The 22,554-nt window shown below is 49.4% G+C and overlaps 1 protein-coding gene across 8 annotated transcripts in view; it reads left to right on the forward strand.

Moving 5' to 3' along the window:
* The window catches only part of SRGAP2 (SLIT-ROBO Rho GTPase activating protein 2), a 235,005-nt gene that overhangs the window by 199,919 nt on the left and 12,532 nt on the right, over nt 1–22,554 (forward strand). For all 8 annotated transcript variants that reach the window (XM_040462034.1, XM_040462035.1, XM_040462037.1 and 5 more), the window contains exons 15-19: nt 4,646–4,723; nt 5,637–5,771; nt 7,821–7,926; nt 17,512–17,736; nt 21,416–21,495. In XM_040462034.1, the coding sequence (XP_040317968.1) occupies nt 4,646–4,723; nt 5,637–5,771; nt 7,821–7,926; nt 17,512–17,736; nt 21,416–21,495 (624 nt within the window). The remainder of the gene's footprint in view (nt 1–4,645; nt 4,724–5,636; nt 5,772–7,820; nt 7,927–17,511; nt 17,737–21,415; nt 21,496–22,554) is intronic.

The following is a 22,554-nucleotide window of genomic DNA, read 5'->3' on the forward strand; positions in this document are numbered from 1 at the left end:
AGTGTCTCCCTCTCTCTCTGCCCCTCCCCCGTTCATGCTCTGTCTCTGTCTGTCCCAAAAATAAATAAACGTTGAAAAAAAAAATTAAAAAAAAAAAATAAAGACGTATTTGCTTTTGAGAGAGAAAGCACAAACAGGGACGGGGTGGGGGGTGGGGACGGAGGGGGGACAGAAGATCCGAAGCGGGCTCTGCACGGACAGCAGCAAGCTTGATGCGAGGCTCAAACTCACGAGCCGTGAGATCATGACCTGAGCCAAAATCGGATGCTCAGCCGACTGAGCCACCCAGGCGCCCCAAACAGAGAGCTTTAAAAAGCCGCTATGTAGAGACAAGATTATAGGAAGAAGGAGGCTGTGGCAGCCGCCCAGGGAAGACACGACAGTGGCCAGGCCCAGAGTGTGAGCTGTGGAGGAGCTGAGGGGGAGATGGTTCCATATATTGGGCCTCAAATGTACCTATCCCTGCCCCTGTACATGCACAGTGCACGCGGGGACATTTCTGTGCTGCGGCTCTGGGGAAACAGGTGTGCTCGCATGTTGCTGGCTGTATTGCAAACTGGTACAACCCTTTTGGAGGGGAATTTGTCAGTGTCCAACAGGACTGCATATGCGTTTGTCTTCTGGTCCGGCAGCCCTTGTAGGAATTTACCTTGAAACATACACCTCCAACAATGAAAATACATACACCCGAGGTTACTGGTTGCAGCCTCGTTTGTAAAAATATTAGAAACAACCTAAATACCCTCACACAGAAGAGCGATTGAATCAACTACGTTGTATCTGAATACTAGGCAGGAATGAGCACGGTCTCCATGAAATGACCTGGAAAGATTTCCAGAATATGTTGTCAAGCGAAAAAAACAAAGTACAAAAGAGTGTCGATAGCATGCTGCCTTTTTGGTACAAAGAAGACAATATGAGAATGTACATGTGTATTCTCATTTCATCAAGAAGAAATACAGGAAGGATGAATCCAGAAACTAATATTTGATTGTTTATCTACAGGAAACGGGTGGAAGAGGGGTAAAAAGAATGGGGGGTGGGAAATGGGAGGGAAGTGACATTTTCTCTGAATATTGCTTTTGTATAATTGTGGCTTTCAGAACTACATTAGTGTTTCCCATATTCAAAAGATAAATAAACAGATAAATAAAACAAGGATGTGGGTAAAACCCCAAGTGGAATACAGACAGTAGTGAGTAAACCTAAGTGTGTAACAAATGAATGAGGGAGAAAATAATCCAAGTAACTTTAGAAAACAGTATTTTTTTAAAAATGTTTTTAACATTTATTCATTTTTGAGACAGAGGGAGACAGAGGGTGAGTGGGTAGGGGCAGAAAGAGAGGGAGACACAGAATCCGAAGCAGGCTCCAGGCTCCGAACTGTCAGCACAGAGCCTGACGTGGGGCTCGAACCCACGAACTGTGAGATCATGACCTGAGTCGAAGTCGGACGCTCAACCGACTGAGCCCCCCAGGCACCCTTGACAACAGTATTTTGATACTATACTGTAAGTCTAAAGACAACAAGAGCTATAAACAAATACTATACAGTTGTTGGTAATTTTTTTTTTTTTTGAGAGAGGGCACAAGTGAGATGGGGGCAGAAAGAGAGAGAGAGAGAGTGTGAGAATCCCACGAGGGGCAGAGAAAGAGAAGAGAAGAGGGGCTCGTGCTCACCCGGTGCAGGGCTCAAACTGACGAACGATGAGATCATGACCTGAACCGAAATCGGATATGGGCTATCAATTCTGAAGCCATTTTATGTGTATTCCAGGACTGACCAAATAGATAAACATATTGTTGCTTTAAAGGAAAGAAACAAAACACCATAGTACATAGTGGTTGTTCAAAAAACATTTGTTAGGCTAAACTGAACTTTTTCCCCCACATGGGGACTCAAGGTATTTCTGAACGCCCCATGAATCAGGGTTAAAATTTTTGTGCATGTGCATTTAGTGGAGATAGGATCTGTAACACTTGTCAGTCCCAAAAGGGTTTGTGACCCACCATCTGCTGGGATTTGTACATCCTTACTGACTTTGTGTTCCCTAGGAGGTAGATATTATAGTTCCCATTGTATAGATGAGAAAGCTGAGGCTCGTCTGTAAATAGTCGTCAGGGTGATCCAGGAAGACTTAAAGAAGAGGGATTTGGGGAACGACAGACTGAATCAGGGTAGGAAAACCCCACTTACGCACAAGGGAGCCAAGTAACGCGAGGCGGTACTGTAGCAACCATTTCAAGAATTCTCACGGAGAGTACCTCTTGGCAACAGCTGGATCCGGTGCAAAATGGAAGGTTGTGTGCTGCTTCCATGCAGTAACTTACCCTCCTCTGAGTGGTTTTACACCTGCATGCTGGTGTGCTCTAAGAACAAAAGAGAAAGATCGAAGATGGCTCAGGTTAGTCCTATGAGGCCTTACCTGCATTCTCATAAAAAGCCCACTGTGGGGCGCCTGGGTGGTGCAGTCGGTTAAGCGTGGTTAAGCGTCCGACTTCAGCCAGGTCACGATCTCGCGGTCCGTGAGTTCGAGCCCCGCGTCGGGCTCTGGGCTGATGGCTCGGAGCCTGGAGCCTGTTTCCGATTCTGTGTCTCCCTCTCTCTCTGCCCCTCCCCCGTTCATGCTCTGTCTCTCTCTGTCCCAAAAATAAATAAACATTGAAAAAAAAATTAAAATTAAAAAAAAAAAATAAAAAACCCACTGCTTTCCCCCTTTACGGCTGGAAACCAACCACTTATCAGTGTTCCTACTTTCAGTGTCATGAGATTAGATGCTCTGAAGATTCTGTCTGCTGAGCAAAAACATATCGCTATCCTTCTAAAGCGGAGGTTCTCAAGGGGAAATGGGAACCAGACGGAAGGGGATCTCAATGTGTTTCAGGCCTGCTGCCTGACTTCCAGTAAGCTCTCCTCTGATTTCTTCATGTCCTGGGCCCATGGACTAAAGTGGCTTTTCGTTGATGGTCCAATCTACTAAAAAGTCCCGAAGTGATCCTCTCTCAGCAAATTCTTGGCTTCACCTAGAACACTGAGTGGCCTGGGCCCTGAGATGACATTTCCTTATACTATACTGTGTTTTTGACAAGTCACAGGGTGTGTGTTTCTATCACAACACTTGCTGTTTACATTCTGTGTTTAAATGCCATTATTTGGCTGTTACATCCCATTGGTAACTAATATGGTACTATTACATTGATACTAATGGGGTTTTAACGTTGTCTGCCATTCTCTGAGGAATATTCTGGAGATTCCCTTAGAGGAGCAAACAACTTAAGTCCTATTACAAGCCAGGTAATTAAATTCCCCCTGCTTGCTTCTTAATATTGCTTCAATTGGATTCAAGATTATAGTCCTGGCCTGTGTGATTGATTTACCTTCAAAGGTCTAGCCGACAGAATCCAGTCACCCCTTCACCGAGAGGGTATCCCTGAAACAGTGGCAGTTCTACTCTTTTTTTCTTAAAAAGGAATTTGTTTGAGATTTCCCTGACATGTCAGAGTTTTTGATCAATCATGCCATTGCAGAGGAACTTGGACAAGATGCCCAAGACGGAGACACAGGGCTCCTGAGAACGGCTGACAAGCCTCATGTGATTACAGATGCTAGTTCGGTCTGACCTCTGGGGCCAGCAGTAAAGGCATGCTTCCTCTCTTACCACCTTTGCAGCCCCTTGTGTGGGGTTGTGAGCCACATCCTTGTTCAGACTAACAAATGGGTTCCCGCCCTGCCTGCATTTTCCCTCTGGTTGGCCCCACAAGCCTAGTGTTGAGGAGCGAGTACATAATGGCAACCAGAGGCCTGGGTTGGCCTCCTGACTCTGGTTCTTATCGCCTACATAACCTAAGGGGGTGGGGGGTGGTCATCACACATCCCTTCCTACATCCAGAAAATGGGCTTGCTGGTGAGCCCTGCCTTAATGGCTGTTGTGAGTACGAGTTGATTTATTTCTGGGAAAGCGTTTTTAGCAGCAGTCCCTGCACATGCATTAGTATTATTATTTTTAGTGATTGTTTCTACTCTAACAAAAGCCAAGAGGACACAGTTTTCACGCCCATTATCACACTGTCACATCTATGCACATTTGTCTCTGAGCGAAGCTGTGGTCAAGGACCAGCGGCCGGCACGGTACTGACGGTGCTCTGTTGACTGATCACTTGCCTTTTCCTGTCCTCTCTCTTTCCTGAATATTCAAATCATTGTGCCCTAGAGGAGCCATGCAGTGTTAGGACAGCCGAAGCAGGAATTGTATCTCCGGCCTTATGAAACTCCTCCAACGGTGTCTAAGGCCTGCCTACCATACCCCCAGTGCCCATTCCTGGCAGGGGGGTGATAAGAAGGTGCCAGGGGTCACTTTGTCACTTGGCAGATGGGAACAGAGAGGCAAAGGCGGGGGAGGAACCTGCTTCCTGGTCTTCCTCAGAATCAGCAATGGAGCATCTTTGGCTTTGTTTATGCCTCCTATATACCCATTCCAGGGACTTCTCCAGCATCCCTGCACATGCTTTCTCCTTTGACCTGAGGGATAGAGACACGGTGCTTAAATGCACACTGGCTGGAGGACACAGACATCCAACCAAGCTTGGAGCTGTGGCTGTGACTTTGTTTCTTCCTCTCCTTGACCACTTTTCCCTGTCTTTCCAGGACTACAGCATGAAGGAATCTTCCGGGTGTCGGGATCCCAGGTGGAAGTGAATGACATCAAAAACGCCTTTGAGAGAGGTAAGGGAACAGGCTTGAAGATAAGACGAAATGTCTGCCAGCCCCCTGGGGTGTTGGCTCCACCCTGTCTCCCCTGGGAGGTACCCAGAGGTCACCCAGCTCTTTAGCCCGGCACCTGCTGTCTCATGGACAGTCTTCCCCAACACGTGCAGGGAGATGCCAGGGCACATCCCAGCTCCCTCCTCAGCCCATTCATCGTGCCTCTCGCCTGTGGACGATCTGCCGAAACCCAAGAAGTTAACTATGATATCTGGGTGGTTTACGGTTTTATCCAGAACCCTTGGTGGCAGTTAATATCAAGCCTAATGCGCCTGTTCATCGTAGCCCATTTATTATCTTGTGGGCCATTAAGGTAATGGGCAAGCTTTGGCAATTTCCGTCACTATAATGGATATATATAGTCTCAATTTGAGGTTGGTCCTATCATTAAATCTAATTACATCTGATACGAAATTTTCCATAGGGAGCTCCAGCGTGATTGTTCTCCCATAAGTAGGTGTCCTTTGTTGCGAGCCAGGAGGAGTAAGAGCGAGTCAGAGTGGCTGGCCACCTTGGCCTCATTTTCCTTCCCCAGGGACTCAGTCCCGGCCTGGCTTCATGATTCTTGTGAGAGGGCCTGTTGCAGTGTCCCATCCCAACCCAGAGGGAATGTCCCTGAACGAGTCTGGCATGAGCCAATTTATCCTAATGGACCCTTGTGCCCTCTTCTCGCCTTGGGGCCCCTGAGCCTAAGCAGTCTTTGCTTTATCTAGTCTCTGGTCCATCCTACTCATGGCCAGCATGCCGGGCACAGAGCTGATGGACTCTGATGAGGACTTGGAAAGCCAGCCCTTCCCCACCACTTCTGCTTTGTCCTGTGGGGTTTTACCTCTCTCACTCTCTCTTTCCTTTTTGGGGGGCTGCTTATCCTCAGGAGAGGACCCCCTGGCTGGGGACCAGAATGACCATGACATGGACTCCATTGCTGGCGTCCTGAAGCTTTACTTCCGGGGACTAGAACACCCTCTCTTCCCCAAGGACATCTTCCATGACCTGATGGCCTGCGTCAGTAAGTACATCCTGGCCTCAGACTGGCTTCTGGGCAAGAAAGAACACCTCATAGCAATAGACAAGCAATTTCCACGGGATCTTCTTTCCCCCCATAAACTTTTCAATAATGTTTCTCTTTTTCCTTTCCCTCAGTAAAGTGTCTCCTCCTCATCCTCAATCCTTCACCCCGTACTAGGGAGGGAGGAAGGATGAGTTTTCAGGAAGAGTCTAGGACAAGTCAGAACTCCTGGCCTTTTCTTTTCTGATTTACCTTAAACTCCTTGCTTTGCTGGGCTTTATCTTTCTTCAATAAAATACATTTCTTTTTTTTTTTTTTTTAATTTTAATTTTAATTTTTTAAATTTTTTCTTTAATTTATTTTGAGAGAGAGAGAGAGAGAGAGAGAGAGAAGGAGATCATGAGCGGGGAGGGGCAGAGAGAAAGGAAGAGAGAGAATCCCAAGCAGGCCCTGCACTCTCAGCATCCAGCCCACCTGACTCAGGGCTCGATTTCACAAACTGTGAGATCATAACCTGAGCCAAAATCAAGAGTCAGACACTTAACAGACTGAGCCACCCTGGCATCCCCAGTAAAATACATTTCTAATAGTATGTAAGACATGGTCCTTTTCAGTTATTGGAAGCTCAGACATTTACTGCCCATGCTTTTTATGATATAAAGAGAGAAATGTTTTCTGTTTGTTGCTTTAAACATGGCATGGCTTACCTGCTGGATGTGTTAATATGTGTTCTTCTAAGGAATAGAACCCTTCTGCCCACTTAAAAGTAATGATATGATGTTTTCCTAGAAAGGGATATCGTCTCTACTTTGTCCTTCTTACAGGTTCTCTGCCTCTTACTCTCAAATCTGGGGCTTGGAGAGCTGTTCCCACCATTTAGTTTAGCTCATTATCCTGTTTTGTTTTCCATGGAAACTTAGGTTAGTACCAGCTCATCCTGGAAGTAGACCCCAAAGGAATGATGGCTCCAGAGGCTGGAGAAGGCAGTGCCTTGGACATGGGGAAAAGAACCTTCTTCCTAGATGCACCAGGGTCTTTCTGCCCACCACCCCCCCGCCCCCAGGTTTCAAGTTTGACTCAGTGTATGCCCTGAACACTGTTCCTATCTGCTATTCTGAGGACCCAGAGCATTCAATAAGCTCTCTTGTTTTGTTGACCCACTACTTTTGGGAGTCTGGTGGAAATCAGTGCTGTGGGTGGGTGATTAAATATATGCACCCCTCCTGTCCTCACATCTTTTTCTGGGACTGGGCTTAGATAAAAATCTTAAGTGGACTGGGGCTACCAAGACAGTTCAAGACACCTTGGCTGCCCACTTCTCCCCTCGAGATGTGCTCCTAAACCCACTGCTTTCCACTTCTTTTTCACAGAAAGACACTCCTAGAAAATGACAGTATCCATCTGGCCCACTGTGGGAGTGGGGAGACTGGCATTGATGGAGGCCGCCAGCCTTGGGTCTTACCTGTAATTGATCTTTCCACAGCCCAAGAGTCAGGAAACTTCTCTGGTCTTCTCCCCAGATCTCACTATTTATCAGGCATCTACCATCTCTTGCCTCTGGCCACATTCTGCTCAACCCACTGCAGATAAGGGAAGGGAAGATAAGCCAGACCTGTCCAGAGGGTGAGGTGAGACGCGTGTAGAGTGAGCGGGACAGGACCTGCACAGCCTGTCTCCCTCCCCACATGTACACCCCTGAGGCTGGATGTTGAGCAATTAGTCATAGCAGGTTTATGGACGGTCCTTGTCTGTGGTTTTCATTGGAGGGTAGTAGGTGCTTGGGGACCATCTCCAACCCCTTCAGTGCCCAAGGTGCATATTCCTTAAGTCCTATAATCAGTAGGTGTCTGGAGCCCAGCATGTACCCTGTGGCAGCAGTCCAGCCCCACAGGGCCACAGGGATGGAACTCCTTACGTGGAGCACCAGTGCTGTGCAGTCTTGGTCTGGCTGCTGTCTGTGCAGCACCTGCTGGAAGTAAGGGCCCTCTGACCGTTACTCCTCGGGATCTCTGTTGCAATGGAGGCTGACACGTGGCTTTCTTCTTTCAGCTATGGACAGCCTGCAGGAGAGAGCTCTGCACATCCGGAAAGTCCTCCTGGTCCTGCCCAAAACCACTCTGATTATCATGAGATACCTCTTTGCCTTCCTCAATCAGTGAGTAGACTTCCCAGTGAGCAATTGGATCAGGCCTTGGCCTCAGCCCCTGGAAGCTTACATGTAGAGCTATATCAGTTCATCCAGCCCAATGGGTATTTATGGAGCACCTACAAGGTGCTGGGCACCATTGTAGGCTGTAAGAATACATTGCGAGATAAGAGACAAAGCCCTGATATCATTTAACTCACATTCCAGGGTAGGAGACGGAGAGACAACCAATATGTCAGGCAGGAGTAAGTGCTCAGAAGAAAAATGAAGAAACCCAACTTAAGAGCTGGAGTGCGGGGTCTGAATGGGGGCAGGGGTGAAAGAGGGAGAGCCGCTGCAGAGGGGTGGTCAGCAAGGGTCTCTCGGAAGGAGACGGTGTGAGAGCAGGAACCTAAATGAAGTGAAGGAAGGAGCCACAGGGATGTTCAAGGCCGTCAGGCCCTGAGAGTCATAGTAATAATGGGTTTGGCTTTGGGAAGCCCCTGGAGGGTTTAAGCAGAAGAGTGATAAGATCTAGTCTCCTTATATTTTTTTAAGCCCGCCAACAGCTTTGTGGAGAAGTTGCCATCGAGGGCTGTGACGAAAATCAGGGAGACCTAGGTAGAGGTTATTGTGAGATCTCAGCCACGGGTACTGGGGGCTTAGACAGGATGGGGGGTCACGAGGGAGGGTGAGGAGGTGGGGTTGGGTTTGGGGTCTGTTTACAGCATAGCACTGACAGGACTTCCTGATGGGGAGGATGTAGAGTGTGAGGAAGGAGAGAAATTCTAAATGTTTGGCAGGAGCAACAGAGTACCAGTGACTCCATTATGGAGTTGGGGAAGACGAGGCGTGCCGGACGGAATCGAGACAAGGCACCAACTCAGTCATGTTAACCTGAGGTACCTGTTAGGCTTCCACGAGGAGATTCCAAGTAGGCAGTGGGACATGGGAATCTGACACTCGGGAGAAACCGAGTGGAGACGGCGAGTCTGCCGTCACCGTGTACTGCTGTTTTAGCTGGTTACCCAGGGAGTGAGTGTAGCCAGGCAAGAGTTCTGAGGGCCAGAGGGACCCTGAGCTTGGACGGGGCATTGCTTCCTGTCCACGCCGTGTGTCCTTGCCGAGGGCAGGCATTGTGTCCCCAGGGAGCAGCAGAAGCAACAAGCAAGGACGTGTGGTGCTTCCCCTGTGGGCACCTCTGTCTTCAGGCTGCTTTCCCTGCGGTGTCTCCCTCAGCAGCCTAGAGCAAAGGCTATAAATGGGCAACGTGAGGGCCAGATAAGGCCCATCGATGTGTTTCCTTTCAGTCTGCTGTGTCTTGAAAACATTGAAACATTTAAATATTAGGGGATTTTACTTAAAAATATCTGGATTTCCAGCTTCTCTTGAAAGCACCATTCGATCTGGTAATAATGGACCCGTATTCCACAAGGCAGCGGTGCGTGGTAGAGGGAGGGCAGCTGCCTGGGTGAGGCGGGCCCTCTTGGCACTCTCGAACACCGATGCTGAATTCAGTTGTCATCCCTCTTGCTCTACGTGTTTTCCTCTAGTGGAGAAACACAGACCCATGAATGTATCAAGAAAGAGAACAAAAATTAGACCAAGGGGCTAGCATCTTTTGTTTATTTATTTGTTTGTTTTTTACTTTTTTTAATGTTTATTCATTTTTGAGAGAGAGAGAGAGAGACAGAGGGCAAGCGGAGGAGGGGCGGAGAGAGAGGGAGACACAGAATCCGAAACAGGCTCCAGGCTCCGAGCTGTCAGCACAGAGCCCGACGCGGGGCTCGAACTCGTGAACCGTGAGGTCATGACCTGAGTCGAAGTCAGATGCTCAACTGATGAGCTACCCAGGCACCCCAGGGCTAGCGTCTTTTACCATAAATGTCTTTCTCTTCCTGGTCTGTTTGGTCTTTGCTTCAAAGGAAAACGAATTTAGTGACCATCTCATGAGCTTTGACTCCCTTGTAAGTTCGCGGTCAGCCTGGCCCTCGAGGGTGTCTGGGTTAGCCCCACTGCTGGAGACCTTGCCGGGGCACCCGCACTGTCCGTCAGCCTTGCTGCTGGCAGTGCAGAGGGACAGAAGGTCCCGGCTGTTGGGTCAGCCTCCTCCATGTGGCGCTGTCTGCTCCTCCCATCGGCCAAGCCCTGACTCAGCACCGCAACTGGCTAAGTTCAGAACCCCTCGTGGCTCACGCAGGGTGCTCGTGTGAGGTGCATTCTAGGCTGGTGGAAACGGAAACTCCGTGATGACTCTCGAGCTAGTCAGCTCCCCGGGGCCACCAGTCCTTCTCTCCCCTCATGGACGGATACCTGCCCTCAAAGTGAGCCTGGTCTGCTCCCCCAGAGCAAGCGGTGTGACGGTAGTGGGTAACAAGGCAGAGGAGCACACACAGGTCCCGGGGCGACTGTGTTGTGTAAGCACAACGGCCTCATCCTCTTCCCCACACCTTCTTCCTGTTCTTCCTGCTTCTTCCTGCGGGGATCTCGCGGGAGCGGGGGAGCCATAGAGCAAGCATCGCGCAGAGCTGGAGGTGGTGGCCACTGTTGGAGGAAACGTGGGAATTACACCAATTCAAATGATCACTTTGGTTTTTTGCTTTTTTATCTGGTTACAAAAGAGATGCATTTGGTCCTCGGAGTGGTTCATGGGAAAGATGCAGCGTTAATAACCGTAGTGTTTCCTAGAATAATAAATGGAATTCAGGACACAGGTGACAGAGAAGATCACCTCTGCGGGAAGATGGCAGGTCGTAAGCGTACACATACCAACGGATGTGGCAACAGTGGACACAGGTCGCTCCTGAGGGAGACTCTGCCCCGGCCCAGACTTTCAGGACTGCTCTCCTTTGTCGTTCTGCATCCTGGGGGGGTGTGTACTTTAGTTCTGGCTATGGTCTTTCTCTTGGGTTGTACACATGCTCAATCTCAAGGAGCCAGAAAAACTAGTATGTGTGTATGCGTATGTGGAACTCCTTACACTGGGCACTGGCACCGTGTGGACTTGATCTGGTTCCATATATGCGTAGCTAGTGTCCTTCAGAGTACCCAGTCCACTGCATGAACCTCAGGTACATGCCTGTCCAGCAGGCCTTGTGAACTATTAACATTATCCTTTCTAGCATCTGCATTAATTATCTATTGCTGTGGAACAAATCACCCTGAAACTTAACAACTTGAAACAAAAGGCATTCATCGTTACATCTCAGTTTCTGTGGGTCAGGAATCCAGGGGCAGGGTGGCTGGGGACTCTGGCTCTAGGTCTTAGGAGGTTGCAGTGAAGGTGTTGGGGGCAGGGCCGTAGTGCCTTCCAAAAGCTCCACTAGGGGAAGACCTGCTTCCAAGCTCACTTGCGTGCTGTTGGCAGGATTCAGTTCCTTGCAGGTTGTTGGACTGAGGACCTTCACTCCTGGCCGACTGTCGGCCAGAGGCTTTCGTTGGTTCTTCGCCATGTGGACCTCCCCATAGAGCTGCTCACAATATGGCGGCTGGCTTCTCTCCAAACAAGTTGAGAGAACACCCAAGACAGGAAGCACAGTCCTTGGTAACCTAATCTCAGAAGTGACATCCCATGCCTTCGGCCATATTCCATTCACTAGAAATGAGTCACTACATCTAGCCCATACTCAAAGGGAGAAAATTACACCAGGATGTGAATACCAGTAGGCAGGGGCCATGGGGTTCATTTTAGAGGCTGCCTACCACAGCCTGTATACTACCCAGAGAGTTTTTGCCCCCCAACGAAGTATAGGTAGCTCCCCCTCACCGCAGCTGATTCCACTGCTTGCCTTTTGAAACCTACTTTTTTCAGACATCAAACAATATAGCCTTCTAGTTTCTTGCTAGCCAAGTGAGGTCCACGGACCAGCTTCACTGGCATCATTTGGGGAAGTTGTCAGAAATGCAGAGTCTCAGCCCCTCTCCCCTCAAAGGCCTGTGAATCAGAATCTGTATCTTAACAAGGTCCCCTGGCAAGTCATACTCACATGAAAGTCCCAGAAGCCCTGCGCTGGGTCCTCAAACACTGCTCCACCGTCTGAAAGAGTGAATCAGTGGTGCTTCTCTCCTGACTAAGGTGCCCAGGGGGCTCCACGAAGGCTGAGGTTTCCTCTAAATCTCACCCATCTCCAGGTGCCTCTTAGTTTGGGAAGATTCTGTCTGGGCTGTTCTTCTGACTTTCACGAGGAGTGTTTTGGCTTCTACACGCAGATGGACAAGTAGAGTTGTGGTTGGCTTGTCTTCGGAGATCCGCAGCTGCTCACATACTTACTTAGTCATTTATTTCACACATATGTTTATTAAGCATCTACTGTGTGCCAGGCCCTGTTTTATTTTTTTTTATTAAAAATTTTTTTTTTCCAACGTTTATTTATTTTTCGGACAGAGAGAGACAGAGCATGAACGGGGGAGGGGCAGAGAGAGAGGGAGACACAGAATCGGAAACAGGCTCCAGGCTCTGAGCCATCAGCCCAGAGCCCGACGCGGGGCTCGAACTCACGGACCGCGAGATCGTGACCTGACTGAAGTCGGACGCTTAACCGACTGCGCCACCCAGGCGCCCCAAGGCCCTGTTTTAGTTGCTGGCCATCTAAGAGTGCACCAAACAGTCCAGGCATCCCATGGAGTCCCTTGTGGAGTTTATGTTCTATTGGAAGAAGACAGACCAAACTAATAAGTACACATATCACATGTCAGAAGATAAGTGCTATGGAGAAAAATGAAGCAGGTAAGGGAAGTGGAGCGTACCAGGGGTCAGGGTGAGAGTTTGCTCTTTAACATCCGGTGCTCAGCAGATGCTTCACTGAGCAAGGGACAGTGGGCCATGGGCATGGAGGAGAACCTAGAGAAACCGGTGTCCCAGAAGCCACGTAGACAAGTATTTTGAAGAGGGCGCGGTAACAGAGTTAAATGTGATGACAGGTCAGCTGAGAAAAAGACTAAGAATTACATTAGCAGCAGGGAGAGCATTGGTGACCCTGTAGGGGGTTGTGCTGATGGAGTGGAAGGGGTCAAACCCTGACTGTGGGTTCAGGAGAGAAGGGGTGCTGCTGATGGGTAAAAAAAAAATGTGGTAGATCCATACGGTGGGGTAGTGTTCAGCCATAGAAAGGAGGGAGGCACTGAGGCATGTTACAGCGTGGATGCCCCTTGAAAACATCACACTGAACGAAAGAAGCCAGTCGCAAAAGACCACGTAGTGTGTGATTCCTTTTATGTGCAATGTCCAGAACAGGCACCTCAGTGGGGACAGCAGACTTGTGTAGCCAGGGGCTGAGGGAAGGGGAGAAAGAGGGGATATGGAGCCTGGAGCCTGCTTCGGATTCTGTGTCTCCTCTCTCTCTGCCCCTCCCCTGCTCATGCTCTGTCTCTCTCTCTCTCTCTCTCTCAAAAATAAATAAACATTAAAAAAAAATTTTAAAGATCGTGAAAATGGTAAATTGTATACTTTACCACAATAAAGAGGGGGAGGGAGTGAGAGAGAAGGTATGTTAGTCTGCTAGGGCTGCCATAGCAAAATACCACAGACCAGGTGCCTTCAGGAACAGAAACCCATTTTCTCATGGTCTGGAGTCCAGAAGTCCAAGATTAAGGTGCCAGCAGGGTTGGTTTCTGGTGAGGACCCTCCTTGGCCTGTAGATGGCCCTCTTCCCTCTGTGTCTTCCCATGGCTTTCCTCTGCACGCACGGGGAGAGCCCTGCTGTCTCTTCCCTTAGTATAAGGACCGCAGTCCTATGGGATTAGGCACCCATCCTTATGACCTCATGTAACCTTCATTATCTTCTTAAAGGCCCTTTCTCCAAATACAGTCACATGGTGGGAGGGGGGGGCTTCAACATAGAAATTTGGGGAGCGGGACACAATTTAGTCCATAACCGAAGAGGTGGAGATGAATCAGAGAATCAGAAACAACAGGTACAGACAACTCCCAAATCATTTTATTATGGAGAGGAGAGAAATGGGACAGGTGTGGATATGGGGTCAAGAGAGAATTTTTTGTCAGATGGACAGTATCACTGCATGTTTGCATGCTGGTGGGAATGACCCAGTGGAGAGGAAAAACCAATGATGGAAGAGAAAGCAAGGGCAATGGTGGAAGTGATATTCTTGCTGGAGAAAGAGGATGGAGTTCACTGCGGGGGGAAGGAAGGCAGAACATGAGGGCGCAGAGGCAAGTCCTTTAACAGATGCGGGGAGCGTGAGGATGCTGACAGGTGGCGTTACAGGCGGAGGGAGTGAGTGGATGCCTTTGAAGGACTATGAGAAAAAATCAGCCAGAATTACCTTGACTTCTCGTCTCTTAGAAAGCCTTTTGGCGAAGTCAGGGAAGGCTGTTAAATCACGGATTTAGAGTGGGAAGTTGTAGTATCTCCTATTGGAGAAGCTTTTAAAAGGCCTGATGGATTCTCGGCCCCACATTTTGCCTGGGGTCATGGTGAATAACACAATTTCTCTTCATCCCTTTCAGACCTAAGATCAACCCTGATGTGTAATATCTTACCCACAGTCTGTTGGTTGTTGCCAAATCAAACCCCTGGGGTGTGTGAAGCGGAAGGTTTTTAAGTGAAATGTCATGTATTTAAAACTGTCTGTCGAAAGCTTGGTGTTCTCCCCGAGGATTTAAGCCTTCGATGTTGGGATCTGGAGTCCTCGGCTTGATGATGCCTGTCAGGAGAAGAAGGTGGCTAGACTCCTATAAATCAACTGCTGGCAAATGTAGACAGCCCTGCTTCCCATTTTCTGACTAGAATCGAGGGCCTTATATCAAGAACCAATTAGGATAGTATAATTACAGAAAATATTGATTGAGCCCCACCTATGTGCCAGGCACAGTGCTCAGTGGTTTGTGTATAATTGCTCATTTAAACTTTATATCAGCCCCACAAAGGAGGTATGTTCTTTTATAAGGAAGAGACTTGGAACCTAGAACACTGTCGTGGAACTGGTAAGCAATGTGACCAGGACTCAAAACCAGGTCTCATTGACTCTAAAATTCTTCGGACGTTTTGTTTTTCTCTCTTAATTTAATCTAAGAGACAAATGTGCGTCATTAAAAGGTAAAAAGTCCATGGGGCGCCTGGGTGGCGCAGTCGGTTGAGCGTCCGACTTCAGCCAGGTCACGATCTCGCGGTCCGGGAGTTCAAGCCCCGCGTCGGGCTCTGGGCTGATGGCTCAGAGCCTGGAGCCTGTTTCCGATTCTGTGTCTCCCTCTCTCTCTGCCCCTCCCCCGTTCATGCTCTGTCTCTCTCTGTCCCAAAAATAAATAAACGTTGAAAAAAAATTTAAAAAAAAAAGGTAAAAAGTCCAGAAAAGGGCATGATAAAAAACAAGTTTCCCACACTAATCCTGATTTTTTCATTCCTCCCCAAAAGCCTATGTTCTCAATCTCTATGCTGAACCTTGTTAAGATACACAAAAGATGAGTTTGAATCAATTAGAAGAATTCACTAGTATTATAGATAGAAGCTAAAGAAATATAGTACAATTCTTAGAAGAGATGGCATTATATAAGTTGACACCAAAAAAAATATGTTTAAAGATGGCGCTGTTACCACTGTTACCCATTTTAGGTTGTTTTTTTTTGTTTTGTTTTGTTTTGTTTTTCAATAAAAATCCAGTATTTGAATTCCTATACTGGATATGGACGTTGGGGCCTTCGTGGATTATTAGCACCATTATGTTGTATATGAAATGCGTCTGTATGTGTACACATGTGAATTTTTCTGGGGAGAGAATCTCTGCTTTCTGTCAAATTCTTAAAGGAGGCCGTGACCCCCCAAATAGTTAAGAATCATGGCTTTCCCCCTAAACCCAGGTGTTCCCATTGTAGATTGGAGGAGAGAGAAGGATCTTGGTTTAAATTTTAATGAGAGTAAGAAATGCATCTGGTCCCTGAGACCCTAGTCCATGAAGATGTGTCCTCCTCAAGCCCATGGTCATTGCAGCCACCTATGAACTGAACAGTCCTTCCCTTAGGAGACTTGGCAAGGTTTCTCCTCTCTTACAAGGCTTTGGGCTGGGGCTCTTGGAGCTAGACTTTGTTTCCTTTTGACTGCCAGGCTTCCCCAGAAATGACTGGTTTTCTTCCATGTTACCAAATGTCATCAGTTCGCACTAAAGAAACATGGCCTTCCTCCTCCTTGTCCCTGTTGTGGTTACCAAGGTAATTATCTCTCCTATCTCTCTCCAACGTTTGTTTGACCAAAAAGTAGAGTTGGAAACTTCTCCCGGCCTTTTCTGAATCCCAGCTCTCTATTAACTCAGGAGCCAGGGAAGGATTGTAAAATTTAGCCTTTAAGACCTTCTATGAAGCAGTCCAGCCACTGAGATCTATAACCGAACACATCGCTGGCCTCCCTACGTTGACTAAGTCCTAGAGAACATTGACTCTCAACCATGACAGTAATTCCCCCCGTGATAGCTGTTCACATCCATCGTACCGCTTCTTTGGTCCTGCACCGATTCTCCAAAGCGGACAGATGTATGTGAATCTTCAGTAGAGGAGAGAACCATTGGGTTAGAGAGACCAGCTTGGTAATTTGAGTCTGGGTGCAGGATACACTAGAAATGAACTCTGTCCGGTTCTGAAGAACGCCTACTCAGATGAAGACAGCTGAGTCTCAGGCCTCTGGTTCGGCATCAGAGGGATTTGGTTTTTCCTCAGAGCTGTAAGAATCAGGGGCCGGGGACCTCCTGCTGATGCCCATCAGGGAGGCAGTACTCCTTAGCAGAGCCCACAGCTCCGCACCCTAGGGCTGGGGGCGGGGGGGTACAGACCCAGAGCTGGCCAAGCCATCAGCCTGGACAAACAGAGACCGGTGAGGGCCGATGAGACCCAGGGTCTCCCTGAAGGGTTTGGGGCCTTGGCCAAGGTTGGAGGTGTGGCCAGAGCAGCTGCTGGCTGAAAAGGGGACTTCCCAAAATAAATACCCAATGACGAAGTCAGACTGCATCCAGAGAAAGCCTGAGCATAAACTGAGCAGCATGCTGACCTTTTCCTGAATAAATCTTGATTGTAATAATAGAGGATATTATGAAAATGGAAAACAATTACATTAGCTGTTCCAGAAAGAAATTCACTTGCTTGACGGGATACAAAAGCTAATCGGGTGGCAATGTTTTTAAATACGTCTAGAGCTTGGAATGGAATATCCCTAGTAATTTGATTATTTTGCTGTGCAAGGAGGTACACAACACACAGTGCCTGTGTCTTCTGACCGTATCATTACGAGGGCAGCCTGAGGGTCTCCATCTGCGCTGGCAGCTTCGGGAGCTGGCGTGTGGGAGCCATCCCGGTTGTGCAGAGTGGCGTATTCTTGAGGCAGGGTGGGTTTGGTGGGTGAGGTATGGAGCGGGGCTCGTGAAGCGGTGACAAGTAGGATTTGAAGGGGGAGCTGGAGAGGGAGGAGGGGAGAGACCTGCAAGGAGGTGGCTCCCGAATGACCGTCCTGGTGGTCATTCTCTTTCTAGACTTTCTAGAAAGGGCTCCGATGCCCAGGAAAGCAGGTGGCAATTTGTGGAGCTTCTGCTCTTGCTCTTGGCATTGCCTCCCACGATTGTGTTTTCTGGGCATTCATGCGAGAGCTTTCCAGCTTGCCCCCTTCCCTTCTCCTCCAGTTTATCACAGTTCAGTGAAGAGAACATGATGGACCCCTACAACCTCGCCATCTGCTTCGGGCCCTCACTGATGTCAGTGCCTGAGGGCCACGACCAGGTGTCCTGCCAAGCCCACGTGAATGAGCTGATCAAAACCACCATCATCCAGCATGAGAACATCTTCCCAACCCCCAGGGAGCTGGAGGGCCCCGTCTACAGCAGAGGAGGAAGCACAGAGGACTACTGGTAGGGGCCTCTGGGCCAGAGGGTGGGGAGGGGGAGTCCCCACTGCATGCTGGTGTGGGAGCCAGATGGCCAAGCGAGACCCAGGGGAAACACCCAGAGCCCCCCAGCCTCGCACTCCCAGGCGGTCCAAGCTGCCGGGATCTGGGGACGGTGCAGGCCCGACCTCGACCGACCTCGAGCGCCCGACCTCGACCCGACCTGTGGAGTGAGTGCCACTTTGTGCCACTTCCCTGTTTTTTATGAGTTTGAGGAACCATTCTGGAAAACAGTGGCGACAATAATAGGAGGGTTAATAATCTCCAGGAAGAGAAAGTTTGTAAAGTTGTATTTAGAACAACTGTTCATCAGTCAGCAGTGCCTCTCAGGCTCCATGTCTGTGCTGTGTGTGGTGAGAGACACAGACAGGCCTGGGTCCGGGTCCGCAGAAGTAAGATTTTCTTCCTTATTGCGAAGAACTTAGATATGAGGCATAATTTCCTCGCTGTGAGTTTGAACAATGATAATTTAGAATGATTGCAGAGATCTGTGAGGAGAAAAAGGGGTAAGGTAAGCTCCATTTTCGGCAGGTTAGGCCCATTTCCACCCTAAAGCGGGATTAAATCCTGTGGGGCAAGGTTTTTCATGACCTAGCCTGGGAACAGAGATATAAAAGGAATCCCTAGGGCTCATCTTTACTAGACCCTTGTGTTACACAGTTGACCAATCACTATTTCCATATTACAGATAAAGTGACTATAACCTAGAGAGGTCAGTGACAACCTTTCAGGCCACCTTAGGGGTGGGAATTCTAACCATGCTGTTTTGTGTCTTAGTGCAGGGCACTGTCCAGGACCCCACACTGCACCCAGGGTACCACTTACAATGTCTTTTTCCCTACCAAACACAAAGGCAACCACCTCTGTCGTTTGCTCCCTAACATCCCTTACCTGCTCCTTCCCCTCCCTTCTTCCCCTGAATCATGCTTCAGCCTGGGCTGAAAGCATGAGCCAGCCCAATTCGGATTCCATCTGAATTCAACATCTGGAACCAATTCAGCAGCCCCATTGCTCTCCAGTAAGGTAGGGGAGGACAGGAGAGGATGTTCACTTAATTAGAGGCCAGTGGGTCCATGCTTCTCTCTGATCCCCACAGAAGGAGCCTTTTGCCTGAGGCGTGAAGAAAGTGGTATTCACGTGTCTGTGAGTAGAGAAATACCACTGACACCCCCGGGTTCAATCTTGTCCGCTATCCCGCGGATCCCAGCATCTGGGTCCGAGCTGGAGAAACCTATACTTCCTAGCTTGGAGAGAAGCCTTTTTGTCACTGACAGATGGTCGGTGAGGACACGGAATGTTGTTCAGGTGTGCTCCAAGGAGCTGTCTTTGTGCATGTGACTTGGAGAGTTGGTTTCTCTCTTGCATGAGGGTTGAGAAACTGTGGAGTAGTGTTCCCAGGGCCTGCTTTATCTTCTTTCCAAAGTGTGCCCTCACTTCTCAAATATCTCTGGCCCGATCCCAGGACACAGAGCCCCCCTCAGCCCTGTTCCCCCAGTCCCAGCCCAGCGGAGCAGACAGAGTCATGGTGAGGGTGGCTCACAGGGACACAGAATGGGAGGACACCTTCCGCCAGTTCTCTCCAAAGCATTCTCCCAGGCCAACCGCTGTTTGTCATGCATCCGACACTTATTAGCAGCCTCTGGAAAAACCACCAGATTAGTCAGGGTATGTTACTACCACAGACTGGGTGGGAGGCCAGAAACCTGCGAGGATCAAGGGCAGGTGACCTTGGGTAAGAAGGACCATCTGACGACTGGACTCACCCACTCAGAAGGCTCCCAGCCTCTCCTCTTCTTTGGGAACAGGAAGAAGTGCCAGTGAAGTGAGCTCAGATGGATGAAGGAGGTGAGGGAGGGGTGGCAGAAGGGGGTGCCAGAGCCTGAGAACCCAGGAGACCAGAAGAGCCAGGAAGAGGGGGCCCCGGGCACTTGGTCTCCCTGCAGCTATGAAGCAGGGAGGCTAATCCACTTCACCACGCTCTCCAGCCGTAAACTAGAACCTGGTTTCCCAGGACCACCTGCTGTTTGGCCTGCTGGGCTTCCTCAGACCGCAGGTGCTGGCGGGCTTGAGGTGTTGCTGAGGTGTGGGTGTAGAGCTGAGAGTAGGATTTTGGCACTGGGAGGGACCTTAAAAAGCATCATCCCGCCTTTACATTAGAACAGTGGTTCTCCAAGAGGAGTCCCTGAACCCACAGCACCTACGTCACTTAGGGCTGGTTAGGAATACAGACAACTGAGCTCCACCTGGCCCTCGAGAATTAGAAACTCTAGGGGTGAAGCAGTCTGCTTTTAACAACCCATCCAGGACTCCCTGGCGTTTGAGAACTGCTGCCTTAGTGGATGGCCACATAAATGAACTTGGAACTCTGGAGGAAACTGAGCCTTTGCCCTGTGCACCCCTGGTGCCTGAAGGCTTCTAGAATGTCCTGCAACTCATCAGAGGGCTTGTAGGCCCAGCAAATAGTGCCCACAGTGTGTAGGCCCAGTAAACCTGTGAAAACTTATGCCCACATTTTTTGATAAGGAGGAATCCCTGTTGATGTTCTCCCAGAATGTTCTCTGGAGTCTGAAGAGCCTCCTTGGAACTGACTTGTGTCATGTGGGGTGAGTTCCAGACTGGTTCCCTGGTCTTTGAGGAACTTTCTGGAGTGAAAGACCCATCCTAAGTGGAGGGAGAGGCTATAGGCTCAAAAGCAGCAACCATGAGGCCAGGTGGTAGGGTTGAGAAGGTGGTGATACTTCCATAGAACTGCCTGGAAAGGCTCCCTTGTTACTACCAACTGCCAGAGGAAGAAACTTTAGAAATGAACAGGGGTCTTGTCTATTTCTCAGGAAGTTAGAACTTCCTGGTACCCATCCCCGTCCACTCTGATGTCCATGAGCCAGAAGACCAGGAGAAGAAACAACTTTCCAAGTGACTTCCCTGGCCATTCTTGATTCTCAGCCCTGTATGATTTTAGACTCACTGAACTGTTTGGGAACTTGACCAGCTTCCATGCCCCGCCCTCTCGCAGAGTCCAGCCCACAGCAGACTCTTCTCCTGCCGACTCACCTCCCATCTCTCACCAGTACACAGACCAAACCACAAAGCCCAGAGACATAAGCAAAATGAGAAAGAAGGAAAGGAAGACCACTTATCCTCACACAACTGAGGTGTACAGACCACTATCCTCAATTCATTGATTAGGTGGTTGAGGCTTAAAGAGATTCATTCCCTTGCTCAGGGTCATACAGGTACCAAGCGCCAGGGCTGGTTTCCAGCTCCTGTTGCGTCCCATGCAAAAACCTCGTATTTTCTTCCACGTGCTCCCTCCAGGGACTAGTTCACCTAGAGAAATGGCCCTTGAGGAGTTGAGTTGTTGTGTATTTTCAAAAAGACTTATTTTATAAATTCAAAAGGGCTTCTCTCTGTCTCCGGATATTGTGAGTCGCAGGCAGTGTCGAGTGGTTTTTGCTGCAGGGCCCGGGCTAGAGAAACTCAGGAGCCTCGTGTTTCATTATCAACACTTGTCTGTAGTGTCCGGTCAGGATGCAGAGAGCGTGAAATAGCTTCTGCGCCCTTGCTCCAGGGAAGCTGCGGGAAGGAGAAGACAAGAATTTGGTCAGCCAGGGCTCAGGTCCCCGTTACTGTTGCTTCTGTTGCAGTGACAGCCCTCACGGAGAGACTACCTCGGCTGAGGACTCAACCCAGGATGTGACCGCAGAGCACCACACGAGCGATGACGGTACGAGGCCCCGCGTCCTGGGCAGTGGGGTCACCGGGTGGGAAGCCGAAGGAACAGCTGACGTAGCCTGTGCTCCGGATGCACCTTCCTGCCCAGCAGTCCCCCAAAGACAGGCAGCGGCCCCCCTGTCCGTCCTTTTCATTCCTTCCCTTTCATGGAGAGACAGCCTACCTTCTCAAATAGAATGGTCTCTGTGTTAAACCAGAGGTGAAACCTTTCAGAGCCTTTCAAGCTTCTCGCCCCAGCTCCCTGCCCCTCGCATACCTCCTAGCTCCTTGTCTCGCCTGCCTGTCTCGCCTGCCTGATGTTGGTCCCCTGTCACAGCCCAGACTCCTGCCAGGTAGCTGGAGACCCAAATCAGGAGAGTTCATTTGAAAAAACAGTGAGCCTGGGGAGGAGAGAAGCTGGGTGCCAAGAGCCCAACAGAAGCAAGCCAAGGGGGAGTGGGAAGCAGGATGCAGAAACCACACGCTTTCACGCCTGCCGACTGGAAAAATTGACCCTTTCCAAAGTACAGACGTGCGAGCGCCGTGCAGCCTGGCGGGCGTGCGTCGAGAGGTGGAATGCACAGCTGTCACCGCGGGCCCCTCAGCAGCGCCCGTGATTGATTAGGGTCTGTCCGGCCAGCACGCCTCCCCTCCTTCCAACAGTTCCGCACCTCCATTTCTGGACCACTCGGGCTCTTGGAAGTCTCAGCAGCTGACAAGGGGCCTCAGAATTTTCTGGGCATGAGAACGAAATGGCACAGCCTGCGGAGCTTTTTAAAGGAGAAAAAAAAAAAAAATGAAGGCTGCTTATTTAGATGCTGAAGTCAGATGGATCAATATGATAATCTGCCCCATTACAGGAGGAGACTGGGTGAACTAGGGAAATTGTTCCTGCTAGAAGCTTTGTGTGTCTTACCTCTTAATCCTAGTGAAATAGAGCTGCTATTTTCCAGTTGAGAAAGCAAAGGCCAGAGAGGTCAAGTGATATGCCCAAGGCTGCACAGAACTGAGATTTGGGATATTTAGACAGGCCTTCTCTGGTCTGCCTCCAGTAGCGAAATATCCAGCCCGG

Source organism: Herpailurus yagouaroundi, unplaced genomic scaffold, assembly GCF_014898765.1.
Source record: "Herpailurus yagouaroundi ecotype Mexico unplaced genomic scaffold, PumYag 308, whole genome shotgun sequence".
Classification (NCBI taxonomy): domain Eukaryota; kingdom Metazoa; phylum Chordata; class Mammalia; order Carnivora; family Felidae; genus Herpailurus; species Herpailurus yagouaroundi.